This window comes from Myripristis murdjan, chromosome 21, assembly GCF_902150065.1.
Source record: "Myripristis murdjan chromosome 21, fMyrMur1.1, whole genome shotgun sequence".
In the NCBI taxonomy this organism is placed as follows: Eukaryota; Metazoa; Chordata; class Actinopteri; order Holocentriformes; family Holocentridae; genus Myripristis; species Myripristis murdjan.
In genome coordinates, this window is record NC_044000.1 from 8,548,711 (window position 1) to 8,563,763 (window position 15,053).

Consider the following 15,053-nt stretch of genomic DNA (forward strand, 5'->3'; position numbering starts at 1 on the left):
TCTCTCTGGATGCTGGACAGCCGAGGGTTTTTGTGTTAACTGGAATCTTCACCTCCAATTTGAACTCCACCTTTTATACGCAGTCCATTTGAATTTTTGGAATACCTCATTGTGCGCGGTAGGTAATTCAAAACAAGAAAGAAAGGAATCCATTGCACAAGTTTATTATAAAGTCTAACTCATTTTTATTTCCCCTGTACCCAGATGAAACACAAATTTCAGTAAAACAAAATGAAACAAACAAAACAAAATCAAAAACAAAAACAAAAACAAGGGAATAAAACAGCTTGACAAGTACATTCTTCAATAACTGGAACTAATGTGTTTGAGGCTGTGGTTCCAGAAGTGCATTTACATTTTTTTTTTTTTTTTTTTTTTTTTTTTTTTTGCATCTTAGTAATTGGTCACCGTCATTTAAACATACTAAACTTGTGTAACAACGGCCTTGGATTCTGTAACTGAGGGGATCTTTAGCGTAGTGAGGGAACGATTCCACGGGGATCAAGTGATTTTTCAATCATTATGAACTGTTGATACGTGAATGAAAAAAATAAAAAATAAAAAATAACAACAGCTTACCACATTTAATAATGCCATTCCTGAAGTACTGATTCATTGCTAATCTCTGTCCAAGATATTCATAGATATTTTTTGCTAAATTATAACATTGCATTTAAAAAATATGAAAAATCATGGTGTTATTTAAAAAAAAAAAAAAAAAAAAAAAACTTTACAAATATGAATGTACTCTGCAACTCCATCTGCAAAAAAAAAAAAAAGGAAAGAAAAACAACTATGTAGCACCAGAAGGTTAAAACAAATCATGCAGCAAATTGTGTTGCCTTCCTTCTTGTTGTGAAAAAGACTACTTCAAGAATTTGGGGGATGAAATCCTTTTTTTTTTTTGCGGAATCCAGTGCAGCCACCATTGATTTGGTATTGCATCCTTATGGCCATTTTTGTTGGTTTTCCTCAGAATCCCCTAAACAGAGGTAATAGCTGGCCAGTTTGTCAGTGTCCTCCTATGTTCTTATTGCAGCAATGACTCCTTGCTTGGCAGGTGCTGGTGAGAAAAGGCAGGAAAAAAAGAAACAACATTGTCTTATCAACCTCTCTGCATACTTACTGTTAGTAACATGTATGCCAGCTCACCTTGCTGATTTGCTGTAATGCAGACAGGTAACTACCAAAATAATCTGAACACCAGAATGAAGTGTTTTCACAAGGTCTTACCACTGTGTGGAACTCTGCTCTTTCATTATGGGATATTCAGTCATTTGGAGTTTTCTTTAAAGAGTTCAGTTTAGTGCTTAGTGTTCAACAATTCAGTGACCACTTGTGTGAGGGCTGTTCTTTCAGAGACACAAATATGATATATAATAATAACTACAGGATTAAAGGAACTTGAACAGGAAACTTCTTCTTTTTGAATGCCTAGCTGCAGACAGACCTCCCTTCGGAGAGCAGTAAAGTTTTAACTGAACTGATTTAAAGTAATCACTATGACGTGTTATATAATTATTGGCCCTCCCTCTTGTACTCAGGTGTTTCCTTTATTTGGTAGTTACCTGTGCACTGACAGTAGCTGACTGACACTGGGAAATGATCGTGCTTTAACTTAAATTATCATGAACAAGACGTTTACCTGGTTTTCCACAGGCCTTCTCACACTCCTCACGCGTTTCGAAGCGATTCTGGTTCCCACCACAGCCTCCATACCAGAAGCGTGTACAGCTCTTGCTGAGGGCATCGTAGTGCCACTTGAGGACAAATTTGGCACAACTGCCCTCATCTTTTGCAAGCTGGCAGATGTCCACTGCTGTAGAGGCTGCTGTAGGAGAAGAGACAAAGAAGGGCAATTAGTGAAAATAGAGGGCCACACTGTGTTCATTTTACTAATGGCAAATAACATAAACCAAAATAGATTTTAAATTTGAGCAACACTGAAATGTGCAATTGAGAGTAAATGTATAATTACTAGTAATATATTGAGGAAATTATATAATAATGAGCTTTTATGCATACAGACTTTCAAGAAAGTAGCAAAATCCCTGTACAACTGTTGCAAAACTTCTCCCCATCGTCATAAAATATAGCACATTTGGTTTTGACTATATGTTGTATAAACTACCTGCTGCCAGTCTACTCCAATACTAACAACAAGCTGACAAATCAAACTTGGTTTGTGCAAAGACCGCTGCCAAAACACAATGAACCATTGAACAAGGCTTTCCATTCATTCTCTCCATGCTTATGACTTGGCCTGCTCCTGGGAATGACAAAACTATAACTTTCATTTTTCAGTGCTTGGCGTTTGACTTGTTCCATCAGTCATTTGGAGTATTTAAAGGTGGTTAAGGAGGTGGGGGCTTTGTGATGGACTACAAAAGACTTGTGTTGCAAAAGGAATTCCGGTTTGAGGAACTTGAATTATTCAACAGTGATATAACTTGCAACACTGGGGATTTGACGCGCTGATAGCTTCCCCACATGTGGACGAGGGGTCCGACTCTCTTCATGTTTGAGGAGGTAAACTGTTTAAAAACTAGACCAGAGCGGAGGGGCTTTTTCTTTCATGTTGATTTATATGTGCAAAGTCCGTCATGTGTTCAACAGCGGTAGGTGGAAGGGAAGGCACAGTTACAAATATATCTCATAGCATATTAGTCCATCAGCAGCTTAGTGCTTACCAGGAGCTGGGAGGATCTCAACCTGTTCAACATTCTGCACCTTTTGCTGAGGCTCTGGCACTGTGAAAACATGAAAAGATTTGTTTTCAGCTTCAGGAAACAGACTCTCACCAGCTGGTGAGGACCAACCAAATTAGACTTTCAGCAGGATGTCAAGGGCAATGTGGAAATAAAGGCACGCATGCAGCCACTCAGATGCGTGAAATGTTGACTACACAATGCCTGCGCGTCACTATGCTTGATATGACAACACTAATTTTAATGATCCCATGTATCACAGATGCAGAGTCCCTTAACACCTATCACTCTTCTATATGCAGCTGTAATACATATTTTCAAAACGCTGTGTGCAGAGAGCAGATGGCTTTAGAATGATAATCATCACCTAGATTGATTTCCTAACTAATTTAAGATTATTAACAAGACACAAGGTGGTGTTTGTAATGCATACATTTTCCCCTAATTGTATCTGTACATACTTATAAATCTATATAAAAGACAGTACCAGTTAATGGTCAAATTTCCTTATTTTCCATGATGAATTATCAGCACTACTGATACTTAATATGACAGCAGCTGCAGCACACCTTAACATAAACTAAACTGTAACTATATGTCAAGCTCTTATTATGCAGACTGCACCAGATTGGACCATCGCAGCAGGAAGGCGCAGGTTTCCTCAGAGGGCCTGGCAGTGGCAACCACTTACCTGACCTCATGCAGTTTTTCAAGCAGAGGGCCTCGGTCTCGAACCTATTGTCATTGCCTCCACAACCTCCATACCAGAACTGGGTACAGATCCTGTGCTTTCTGTCAAAGAACCACTTAGCCTGATAGTCTTTGCACGGCATTCCAGGGTCATAGTCAAGCGAGCATGGGTCTGCAAGATCATTAACTAGAACGTGCAAAAAACAAAACAAAACAAAACAAAACAAAACAAAAAAACAATAGTAGTGATGTAAGACAGACAGGGAGACAGAGAGAGAGGATGAGTTTTTGTGCAGATTACATTCACATCTACATGAAGCATAGTTATTGTGTGCCGTTAAAAAGCTGCTCAAACTGGCTAAAATCACATTAGAAGCTTAAAAGTGTTCAATGGAATGGGAGGGGGGCGTTTCAAACAACTCTAATAGTTCACTATTACAGGCAAAGAAAACAGCATTCAACATAGCATTACATTCTACAGAGGGATCGGCCTACTTGCACTAGTAGCATTTGGATCACTGAAACTAGGAAGAAGTGAGAGGACAGAAAGAAGAAAAGTACAGATTGCTACACGTGAATTGTAGATATTAAAGTTAGTTATTACTACAGTTATTGGTTAATGTTAGTTCATTTTAGTCATTTACGGTAGGGTCTGCAACGGCTGTGGTCTCTGGGTTATCCTGTTTCCACTATCTGTGACTAATCCCTCTGAGTCCATTCCCAGAGATATTCCCAGTTAATTCTGAGAAAGCTCAAGACTTGGCTACATGCACACCGCTCAAGACCGTCCAACCACATGGTCTTTCAGTTCCCTTGTGGAATGGTCCAGTTTAAATTCCCTACTGCTGGTAAAATAAACATGGTCTTGCTCACAATAATGTATCTTACTTTACTTGAATGAATGATGACATCGATGATCAGTAATATTCTTTTAATCACCAATGAGTGATAGACCAGGTTGGGACACACTTGCAAGCTTAGAATGTTACAGTGGTTTAAATCTCTTGATAAAAGGCTGCAGGAGCAATAATAACAAATCCAACAAGAGACTCCATGAGCCTTGTGAGTTTTTCTAAATTATATCTTTGGCAGACACTATTGAGTTAATTAAGAACACATGTATGATGAAGTTAAGAGAGATATTGCTCTGTTCTTTCTGCTCTTTTTCTCTTATCAGGTTTTATTTGGGTAGCATACATGTTCCTTATGAAAACAAGCCAAAGGATAGGATTTAGGATCATTACCAAAAGCGGTTAATGTGCTGAAAAAAATTTGAATGGACTACTGCCCAAAAGGTCAATGAAACCACTGGTAGTTGAACCTTTCTTTGGGGATTTTTTGTTACTTTATTCATTGGCTGTTTGCAATTGCAGTATTTTATTAGCACGGTTTGCGGATCACATTGATTTTGAATTAATTTGTATAATGTTCTGTTATACATGTTATGTTTAGTTAATTTTGTTATGTTCTCATGAAGTCAGAGGTCAGCAGAAACAAGACAAAAACAAAGTCAATGTAGAAAACACACAACTACAAATATGCAAGTAGTTAATTTGTAAAGAATATGGAACTGTTTCCCAGTGATGAAGAATCACTTGAGACTGTTGAAGATGTCTATAAGCAGCATATTTCAATCACTCTCAAATAGAATGGGATTCCATGAGTACTGCAAGGTGAATTATATATCTATTCCCTGAAATAATAGAGATATGATTAAGATATAAAATTTAAACAAATTATTTTACACCAGTTTTTATCAATTTCTAAAAATAGAAACGAATGTACACAAATTATTTTTCATACTTCTTTTGTTGGATTCTGAAAAGTTGCTTATTGACTTGAATTGTCTGAAATCATCGAATCACAGAATGCATATCAAAACAGAAAAAAACATCACATACATGCAAGATTTAAACATCATACACACACACACACACACACACACACACACAGTCACTCACCAGTCTCCGGTATGTCCAGGGGTGCATTGTTTACAGTGGCTTTGCTGGCTGGCTTGGGCTCTGCTGCTTCTGTCAAAGTCAAACACACAGTCATGGAGCTGGTACCATATGAAGCTATGCTATTCATCAGAATCACACGTACGATTCATGTATAGACATTTTCTTCTGCGTACAAAGAAACACTGACAATCTTCCACATTTCAGAGAAGACCCTTCACAGCCCTTCCTTCCCTTGAGTGACCGAGTGACCATAACTAACAGAGACAACAGAGATGAGTAAGGTATGTAAGCAGAGCAGAGATCCAACAGAAACAGCTAATGAAAATACAAAATGTACTGGCTGGACAGGGAGTTTTAAAAATACAAATTTCACTTTATGTTGATGTAATTGAGTCACTATCAATTGATCAACAACCCTCAAAAATATGATGGTCCATTTGTGCTATGGTGCAGCAAAAAAATTCTAATTCCAACTTTAAATAACATAATCACAGAGTATAAAAAACATGAATCATAATCAAGTGTGTTCATGGACTTACTCGTAGTGATGATGCCCTTGCGAGTGGTGACAATTTGACCTTGGGCAGTGTAGACGGTGACCACAGCATGATACACCTGAGCACTTTCTAGGTTGTCTACGGAGAGCTCCGTCCCTGACACGTTGGTCTTCAGCATCAGGGCGTGGTCATGCAAACGTGTCACCACCACTTCGAAGTACACCATTAGCTTGGGATCTGGGCTGGACCAACGCAGTTTGAAGCCACTCGAGGTGATATTGCTGGCATGTAGCTCGCCTGTGTCTGAGGGGGTAGAGGCACAGTGGTATTGAGGCAAGATGGCATAAATGTATACACCGTAAAAAGCAGGTCAGACATGACAAAAGCATCCTGCCTTGTTCCATTCGTCTTGTAATTAAGATTATTCTTAGGTACTAAAAATGACTTCAAGCATTATATCACTTTAGCTGATCATTTTCGTGGTAGCTATCAAAACAGACATGAACAGTATTCGGCTAGCTGTCACTCACTTTTGTAAGACTAGTAATTTTTGTGGTTATACCATAACAACAGCCAGGGCAATATACAATGTGGCCTATTACATATTTCTTGGGCAGGAACTATGAAACACTGGCTATGCATGAGCCTCACAGCAGATAATGGAAATGTTTTAGTTAAGCAAAATCAAAATTTAGATTCACATTTGCTGCTATGATTGTGTGTTAATGTTCCATTTAATGTACTAGGATCTTACCTTTGTGTTTTCTTTGATGAACTGCTTGGTGATTTTCATGGTGTTTTTGATGTGCCCTATGAATAAACCTATATTTAGTGAATTCAAACACAGACGTTTGCAACAAGAGGAATAGCTGAAATGGAGTAAATGAAATACTCACTCCTGATGATGTGATGATTTAAAGGGGTTTTTGAATGGCTGATCACTCTGGAACCATGTGCAGTTTTTGGAGACTTCAGGAGACATGTAGAAAGCATTTTCAACTGAAACGACACGTAATATAGCACACGTGTCACTCACATGTCTCACTCACACTTGGACAGGGTCAAACTAATGGCCACAATAACATAAAGTAGACAGATTTGATTTGTATGTGAGACTTACTGCTGATGTACTTTGGCAGCAAGTGACCAAAGGTCTGGATGTGTTTGTCATAAAAGTGTGAGATCTTGTCCAGCCTCTTGAAGAAGACATCCGATGGCTCACTGACCATGCGTGATAAAACTCGGGCATCTCCAGCACTGAGTTTGTCACCCACACCTAGAATGACCAGGAAGTAGCCCTTGCACTTTGCCTCAGTGGCCACACGTACCAGCCTCTCCTCCTCTTTTTCCACACCTCCTGTCACAAAGAGCATCAGTACCTTCCGGTTACGTTGAACTGGTGCCCTCTCAAACACCTGCTCCACTGTCTGCTCAATGGCTGCGGCCAGTGCCCAGCCACCCTCTAGCTGTGGTGTCTTCTCCTGAAGAAAGTTGATAATACTCTGAGCTGAGCGGTGCTCAGTCAGGCCAATATTCACACGGATGGGAGAGCCAGTATTATTGCGGACAAACTCATAGGGTGCCTGCTGCACCACAGCTACTCTGGCATGGTGAACCGACGATGTGGGATTGGAAGACACCTCTAAGTTCTCCACAATATGCGCAATGTAACGCTTGATCTCAGTGAAGACAGTAGGGTAGGTGGACTCAGAGCTGTCCATGATAAAGCCCATGTCAATATCGACATCACTGGTGAAGGACCTCCTGTCTCGGCTGAATGATCGGGGCACGTAGTCGCACATTTGGTCTGGAGAGCAGACATCTATGGGGGAGAACACAGAATTTGACTCAGACTTTTTGTCTCACAACAATTTGTATTACATTTAGCTGAATTTGTTTGGAAAGCTATTTTTGGTTTGTATGCTAGTTTCACTGCTACAGGGAGAAATGTGTTTTCAGTTAAGTTACATTGGAATTTTCAGCATGCTCAAGTCATTGTACTGTCATACTTCTTCCATGTATCATAGTACAGTTTTCGTCACACAAGGTCAAAAACATATGTGGCATTAGAATTCTTACCCAGGCACACATGGCAGTTCATAATCTTTTGGATGACTGAGTTGTACTGTGCAGTTCCATTGCTGGGCAGGACAATTACCTGTGCTAATGCTGTGTTGTTGATCTGATATCAAGGGAAGGCAATGAAAAAGTTGAAAACAGCAAACATTGTAATATTTTCAAACTCACAAAACATAATATAATGCATCTTGCTGCAATGAACTTACTGCTTGCAATATGCGGCTGAGATATCAGTATGTTCTTTTTTTTCTTTTTTTCTTTTTTTTTTTACCTGCAGTGCTCTAGTGAGTGCTTGTTGGTCACGGTTGAGTAAGAACACGGAGGCAATTCCTGCATCATAGAGGCGGAGAGCTGCAGCACTAATTGACTGTGTTTCCTTCACTTCCCCATTGACAAAGAAGATGGCCACTTTCCTCATGAGGAAGCCACTGCGCACCCTCTTGAAGGTGTTCTGGGCCACAAAGTTCATGGCTGTTTCCAAACTGCGCTGCTTTCGGGTTTGCAGGGTCTGCAGTCCCTCAATGCGCTGCACAAGGGCACGTTTCTTTAGTGCATCAGCAAAGCGGATCTCAGTGGTCACTTCATTGTTATACAGGGTCAAAGCAACACGTGCTCCTCTTGGGCAGTTACTCTCAGCGATGGTGATATCATTGACTAGGCGGAGCACTGTGTTACGCATGTTGTTGAAGGCAGGGCGGGCAACGCCTTCAGAGGCATCCAGTGCAAAGGCCAGCTCAGTGGGATACAGAGGGCATTCTTGCTGACCTAATTGTGCAAACATGGAAGATTGCATACTCTGTGTAGTATGGATCAGTGTTAAATACTAATATACGGAATTATGTTTTTTTGAAAATTTTGACGGTTTTTAATTTACTTACCATAACAGCAAGCTGGTAAAGAAAAGGAAACAAACAGTGATTAGACAAAACACATGGAATCATTGTTTATCTTTCTGGTAGTACTGCCTTGTTGATAGCTATTCACATTATACTTACGACAGTTATCTCTTATCTTCTTGACCAGGTCACATTGCTGGGGACAAAGAAAATATTTTAAAAAGATGTTTGACATTTTTTGAGGACAGATACTAGGCACTGATCTTGCTGTCTTCATGTGGTGCAGTTTTACGGAGTTTCATAAATAAAGTACATACCACAACACCTGGTCCCCTTGGCCCTTTCTGACCCTACGGGAGCACAAACATTTGTGTTAACTCATGGATTATGAGACATGTCAGGCTCTTGTATTGCTCGTATTTGTATTATAGAGATTTGTATTATATATGATAGTTACATACATAAGGCCCAGGATATCCAACTTCTCCCTTCTGCCCGGGTTCACCGATATTCCCTGCGACACCCTGGAGAGAATTAACCACAGTTATGACTTTTACAATTATTCAATATGCAATCATTCTAAAAGAACTTGACTTCAAAGTTACATGTCATCAAAGGCAATCCTAAAAAACAAAAACAAACAAACACAAAAAAACCCACTTGAATATACATACATAATTGTGCTGAGAGATATTTGCCCCTTAGCTTCTAATACTGTATTCTGCCAAGCCAAATATGCAGTATGGGGCCAGTGATGTTCTTGAACAAGCTTGGTATTTTCTATTACAATAAGGGATGTGTCTCTGGGTAGGATTTGGATGTGAAGAAGGAAGACAGTTTGTTTTTTGGTATCATACATAGCCTGCTGAATATGACGATTCAACCATATAGGTAGGAAAGACTAGATTATTCTGAAAGGTGTTTCGACACTCACCCTCTGTCCACGATTTCCGCTGGGTCCTGGCCTGCCCTTGGTACCAGGCTCACCAGCCTCTCCCTACAATGATGGAGTGAAGTACAGGGAATGAATGTCGAGAACGAGCTCTTGTACAAATTTCATCAAATGACTAAGGCTGAAACAGAGACCTACTTTTCAGCTTGAACTTTCTGTATAGTGAAATACTATATGAGGTAATCACTCGGGGAATTCAATTTTCAGGCTTTGTGTTTTTGCAAGCATTACCTTGGGTCCTGGGAATCCCGGGAAGCCTTCATCACCCTGTAATGAAAATGCGTGTACATGTTATGCCTCATCATTTATTTAAGAATGAGTCAAGACTGAATGGGATGAGATTATGTGCAGGACTGAATGTAAAACGAGATTTGTAGTGAACAGCTGGTGATGAAATGATAACTCTGTGAAGGTAATGTTGTTTGGGTGCCATTAGTCATGGCATTCTATAAGAGGTGTAACATTGTGAGATAGGACAAGTGACAGGTACAAATGTACCTGCAATGGTGCAACAATGCTGCACCTTCCAGATCCCCCTTATCATTTGAACCTACTAATCAATTAACTACAGTCAAGGTCAAAGGTACAGACTATTTTGTTCAATTTCATCCTTTACATTAATTGCCATTATGTCAAAATGTAACAGCCAAGCACAATGATAACTAATCACTATATCTTTTTGTTAGGGATCATGTTTCACTTACCTTCCTTCCTTTGGACCCTGGAATGCCAAATCCATCTCTTCCATCTTCACCCTGTAAGAAAAAGTTATAAAACAACAGTGTTTTGAGAAAAACAGAATAATTACTAATTCAGATGCACATGATCTTGGTTATGCAGCAGCATATCAAATGACATGTATCAAAAAACATGTATTTATAGGCACGCCAAGAGCTCCCACCCATGTCTTTACATACCAGTTTGTCACTGATTCATAACAGATTATTTTGCATAAGGAAATCCACAGCAAAAATACAGTTTCTCTGATTAAAAACACACCACATATATGATCAGAACCAAAAGACATGGTAATATAAATTTTGCTTTAAACCAGTCATGACTGTGACGCACTGCAGCCATAAGCGGAACAAAGGTTCTGCCAACAGCATTCTTTCACATGGCCTCTATAACTACAAACAACGAATAAGTACATCAGTGTTTCAAAGACAAGACTACCCTGCTGATTATTTTCTACAACTTTTATGTTAGGATAATGTGCAAGTAGGAAGTAATTTCATTCTTACAGGCTCGCCACGGGGGCCAAGGGGTCCAATAACACCTTTAGGTCCCGGATCTCCTGGTTCTCCCTACCAAGTTAGAAGTCAGACACAAATAGAGAGTTACAGATTCAAAAAGAATGTCAGTGTGAGCTTTAAAATAAAACATTGCTACTGGCTATCAAATCACTTTACATTTAATTGAACTCATGCTTTATTTGAAATAAATGTGATGTGATGTTTTCTTAGAGTGCTTTCATGTTTGCTCAAATAGACAGCATATGTGAGTCTAGTAATGTGAGAGTTCAAGACTTAGGCCAGTATATTTATAACTGGAAAAAAAAATGTTATGGAAGAAGTGCTATGGACGAAGCTATTCTGTTCCATTTTGTACCTTGCGACCGAGAGCGCCTCTTCTACCCCTATCCCCAGGGGAGCCCTGGGGTCCTCCAGGACCCTAGCCGGGGAAAAAATGAGATTAGGAAAGCTCTTTTTAGGCACAAATGAAGGATTACTACACTTCTAGAACCAGATTTGCAATGTGACAATAATCAATTATACTGTGGAGCTCCTTTTGATAATTGAAATCATATAATGTCTGCATCAACAAAATGCCAGCATAGTTGCTGTGTGTTACAGACACAATTGTAGGTAACTGTTTTTTCCATTTTCCTTCTGGCTATGTGCTCTTCTGACAGCATATTCCTTGCATGTATACATTTTATACAGCCAAAATGCTCATGTTAAATTAATAAGAAATCAGACTTTCCTAACTTCTAATAGGATAAAGGTTCCTAAGAAACTGGTTGATCAATTGGTCATTCATGGTTATTTTACCTGTGTATTATTAATATAGTTCAGTTGTCTTGAGTTAAATATGTTAAGTCAGTAGCAAAAACCTGTCACATTTAAAATGGGCTTGTCAGATTCACTCACTCTGGGTCCAGGGTTCCCATCCTCTCCCCTGAGTCCAGGTGCACCAATTGGTCCAGCTGGACCCTTGAAAAAGACAAAACCAACAGTTTTTTGGTTTTTTTTTTAATCTACAGCTGGGTTATCAATCCATAAGTAACGGATTAATGCAAATTTGTGAATGTATGAGCATTCCTGCCACCATAATCCAGTTGAATCAATATAGCAAACAATATAGCTAAGAGAAGTAATAACAGGAACATCTTATGAAAGCTCGGACAGTAAAGTATGTTTTGGCAATACAATTTACAACCATGATTAAACGCCAGATATTGCATCAAGTATGACAATTATCTTACTCTAGATCCTCCAATACCAGGCTCTCCCTGCACACCATCAGCTCCAGGCTTTCCAGCATTTCCCTAAATGACATGCAAACATGAAAAGGTTAAAGTTGCAGAATTTAGATAGAGATAGATTTAGATAAGCATTAAACACTGTCTGCTATCATGAAAAGGGGAGCTTACAGCCTGTCCAGGTGGGCCTCTTCTGCCATCAGCTCCCTTTAAAAAAAAAAAAAAAGAAAGAAAGAAAAAGAAAAGAAAAGGTGAAAACATGCCTATAAGGAAGTATCTGATTTAGATATGCCAGCTCAAGATAACAGGCTCAGGTAAAAATTGCCATACCCTCCTCCCAGGTTCACCAGGGGTTCCCTGCTGTCCATCCTCACCAGGGTCTCCCTAGCAATTCAAACAAGATATTAAGAGAAATTCATGCACACACAAATGACTGTTGAACTTTTTTAAAGTTTACTATTGAAAATACAATGGCAGGAGCAATAAGATATGTGCAGGGGAACATTACCACTGGTCCAGCATCACCAGGGTCTCCTTTAGGTCCTTCCTGTCTGTTATCTTGTCCAGTTGCACCCTAGTAGACAGAAATGACTTTTTCAAACTCGGGTAGAGTCAGTCATCTTTATGGCAGTTGTCTGTGTTGGTTCACAGTCATCCAGGTCAGGTCATGTTTATGGTTCATGATTCACTTCTTATGTATGAAGCTTAAGAAGCTTCTTGGATGAGAAGTGAAATGTCTTCAAGTATCTACAATAAGTCCATTTGATCTCGATCCAACTCTACATCTACATCTTTAGGGCAGTTCCAACTTCTTGACCCTAATTTGTCCAGAAAGGTGAACCGAGAGCACATTCCTGTTTACTGCTGGCCAGTGTTGGAGGCCATTTTGACAGTGGTTGTTGAGGGAGGGAAGAGTGTACTCTCACAAAGACTGTGCAAGCCAGTCTTGGTATTCATACTGTATTACTGTAGCATCAAGTAACAGGCCTTTTCTGTAATCTTGAGACAATCGTATGCATTCTTTCACAAAACATATTGTACATGTTCAACAAATCCTTATTAGGCGGTTATCAAATCCCACAGGTTTGTACTACCCTTTTCATGTTTGCTGCCACCAGGCCCGGACTGTACATCGGGAAAACCGTGAGATTTCCCGAAGCGCCGGCCTGTCACTGGCCCGGTGGCCTGCCCGTCTTTTTTTTTTTTTAAACAGGTCGCCGACCAGGCCAATCAGCTGTCGGTCCGGTCCGGCTGGCCTCACCAGTCTGATCTTTTTTTTTTTTTTTTTTTTTTTTTTTAAGTCAGAGAGACAGGCCAGGCCAATCAGAGGCCAGCAACCTGTGAAGAGGTCAAGACATGATTGGTTTGTTTTGATTAACACCCGCCCCGAGTCCGTTGTAAACAGGCAGCGCATGTTGAGGAGGGGGTGGCGCGACTCGTGTGTGTGTGTCCAGTGGCGGTTCTGCCCATGTTGCCACCCTGGGCGAAATTACTGCCTTGCGCCCTTCCGTTCTAGCCGCGCGCGCTCACAGCAAGAACTTCCAAGCGATAACGGCCGCTACCGGTGCCCCTCTGGCGGCTACACGCGCCCCTCCCAGAGCAGGGGCGCCAACACCTGCACAAATACCTTTTTTGGAAAAATACTTTTTATATGGACAAAATCTTGTTTGCATAAAAAAAAGCCACCGGTCGGGTCAGGCCTGCCGGATCTGACAGGTGAGCAGCGCACACATACTGCCATCCTCTCATTATAAATCAACTTTTGTTCATACGCGGCTGCAGCAGCACAACGGACAGTGACACAGACAACATGGTTGATTATTGACTGCGTAATGCGGCCATTCGCCGGTAATTGCGGCATCAGGCGAGCCTACCTACTGGTTTATATGCAAGCACAATAGGTTACATGTGTATTTGCTTAGACCCCAATATTAGACGAGGGCGTTTTTTCAGGGCATTTTCAATGGAAAAAATATTGTCTTATATTCAGATGAATACGGTAATAGAAAACTGCCTTGCAGCGAGGATGATTTTTTTATTTTTTTTTTGCGCTCATGCCGCCCCCCACGTGACATGAAAATATGCCGCCCCGGGCGGCTGCCCGCTTCGCCCGTGCCTAAAACCGCTACTGTGTGTGTCTGACTGTGGAGGAGAGGAGAGGAGGCGGAAGCAGTGGCGGTTCTGCCTTTGTTGCCGCCCTAGGCAAAATTACTGGCTTGCGCCCTTCATGTTACTACTCCGCGACGCAGCACCGGCCAGCATCAGGCCGCTCACCTGTCAGATCCAGCAGATCTGACTGGGTGGGTGCGGTACCGGCCGGTCCCGCACCCGCAAGACACCAGCAAGACGCACCCTTCAACATGGGTTGAAGGGTGCAAGAAAGCCATGGGTTTTCTTGCTTTTATCACGTGTCAATGTCATGTGGTTAGGTTTACATAACAAAACCACTTGGTTAAGGTTAGGGAAAGGTTAGGTTTAGACATATGGATTACTTACCTTAACTATTTGGTTAAAGTTAGGGAATGGTTAGATTTAGGCATAAAAACCACTTGGTTAAGGTGAGAGAAGTTTAGGTTTTGGCAACAAACAGAAACGGTCTCAGTCACACATGAAAAGTCTCACTGGAGAGGCGAATCAAACTCGTGTCTCATGTGGCTGTCCCTGTGGCTGACATGGCTTACAATCCTGTGGTTTACAACATACAACATACTAACAATAATTGTTCATTGCACATAAAATGGTGTCACTTTTGTGATAACATTGCTATAACAAATGTACTCACAGGGTCTCCTCTGATGCCCATGGCTCCTCTATCTCCTGCCTGTCCTTTGGCACCTTTAGGTCC

At 40.7% G+C, this 15,053-nt stretch overlaps 1 protein-coding gene across 6 annotated transcripts in view; it reads right to left on the reverse strand.

Moving 5' to 3' along the window:
* Nucleotides 1-337: 337 nt before the first annotated feature.
* The window catches only part of col6a3 (collagen, type VI, alpha 3), an 81,506-nt gene continuing 66,790 nt past the window's right edge, over nucleotides 338-15,053 (reverse strand). For 3 of the 6 annotated variants that reach the window (XM_030080075.1, XM_030080073.1, XM_030080069.1), the window contains 26 exons: nucleotides 14,991-15,053; nucleotides 12,717-12,782; nucleotides 12,539-12,592; nucleotides 12,380-12,415; nucleotides 12,212-12,274; nucleotides 11,877-11,939; nucleotides 11,335-11,397; nucleotides 10,968-11,030; nucleotides 10,428-10,478; nucleotides 9,955-9,990; nucleotides 9,706-9,768; nucleotides 9,233-9,295; nucleotides 9,089-9,121; nucleotides 8,931-8,967; nucleotides 8,814-8,825; nucleotides 8,207-8,700; nucleotides 7,936-8,038; nucleotides 6,977-7,678; nucleotides 6,753-6,855; nucleotides 6,611-6,666; nucleotides 5,899-6,159; nucleotides 5,360-5,428; nucleotides 3,400-3,585; nucleotides 2,691-2,750; nucleotides 1,646-1,831; nucleotides 338-1,063 (listed from right to left, as the gene is read on the reverse strand). In XM_030080075.1, coding sequence (XP_029935935.1) covers nucleotides 1,023-1,063; nucleotides 1,646-1,831; nucleotides 2,691-2,750; nucleotides 3,400-3,585; nucleotides 5,360-5,428; nucleotides 5,899-6,159; nucleotides 6,611-6,666; nucleotides 6,753-6,855; nucleotides 6,977-7,678; nucleotides 7,936-8,038; nucleotides 8,207-8,700; nucleotides 8,814-8,825; nucleotides 8,931-8,967; nucleotides 9,089-9,121; nucleotides 9,233-9,295; nucleotides 9,706-9,768; nucleotides 9,955-9,990; nucleotides 10,428-10,478; nucleotides 10,968-11,030; nucleotides 11,335-11,397; nucleotides 11,877-11,939; nucleotides 12,212-12,274; nucleotides 12,380-12,415; nucleotides 12,539-12,592; nucleotides 12,717-12,782; nucleotides 14,991-15,053 — 3,027 coding nt within the window. In that variant the 3' untranslated portion in view covers nucleotides 338-1,022. The remainder of the gene's footprint in view (nucleotides 1,064-1,645; nucleotides 1,832-2,690; nucleotides 2,751-3,399; nucleotides 3,586-5,359; nucleotides 5,429-5,898; nucleotides 6,160-6,610; nucleotides 6,667-6,752; nucleotides 6,856-6,976; nucleotides 7,679-7,935; nucleotides 8,039-8,206; nucleotides 8,701-8,813; nucleotides 8,826-8,930; nucleotides 8,968-9,088; nucleotides 9,122-9,232; nucleotides 9,296-9,705; nucleotides 9,769-9,954; nucleotides 9,991-10,427; nucleotides 10,479-10,967; nucleotides 11,031-11,334; nucleotides 11,398-11,876; nucleotides 11,940-12,211; nucleotides 12,275-12,379; nucleotides 12,416-12,538; nucleotides 12,593-12,716; nucleotides 12,783-14,990) is intronic. The other 3 variants (XM_030080070.1, XM_030080072.1, XM_030080071.1) reach the window with 3 other exon arrangements.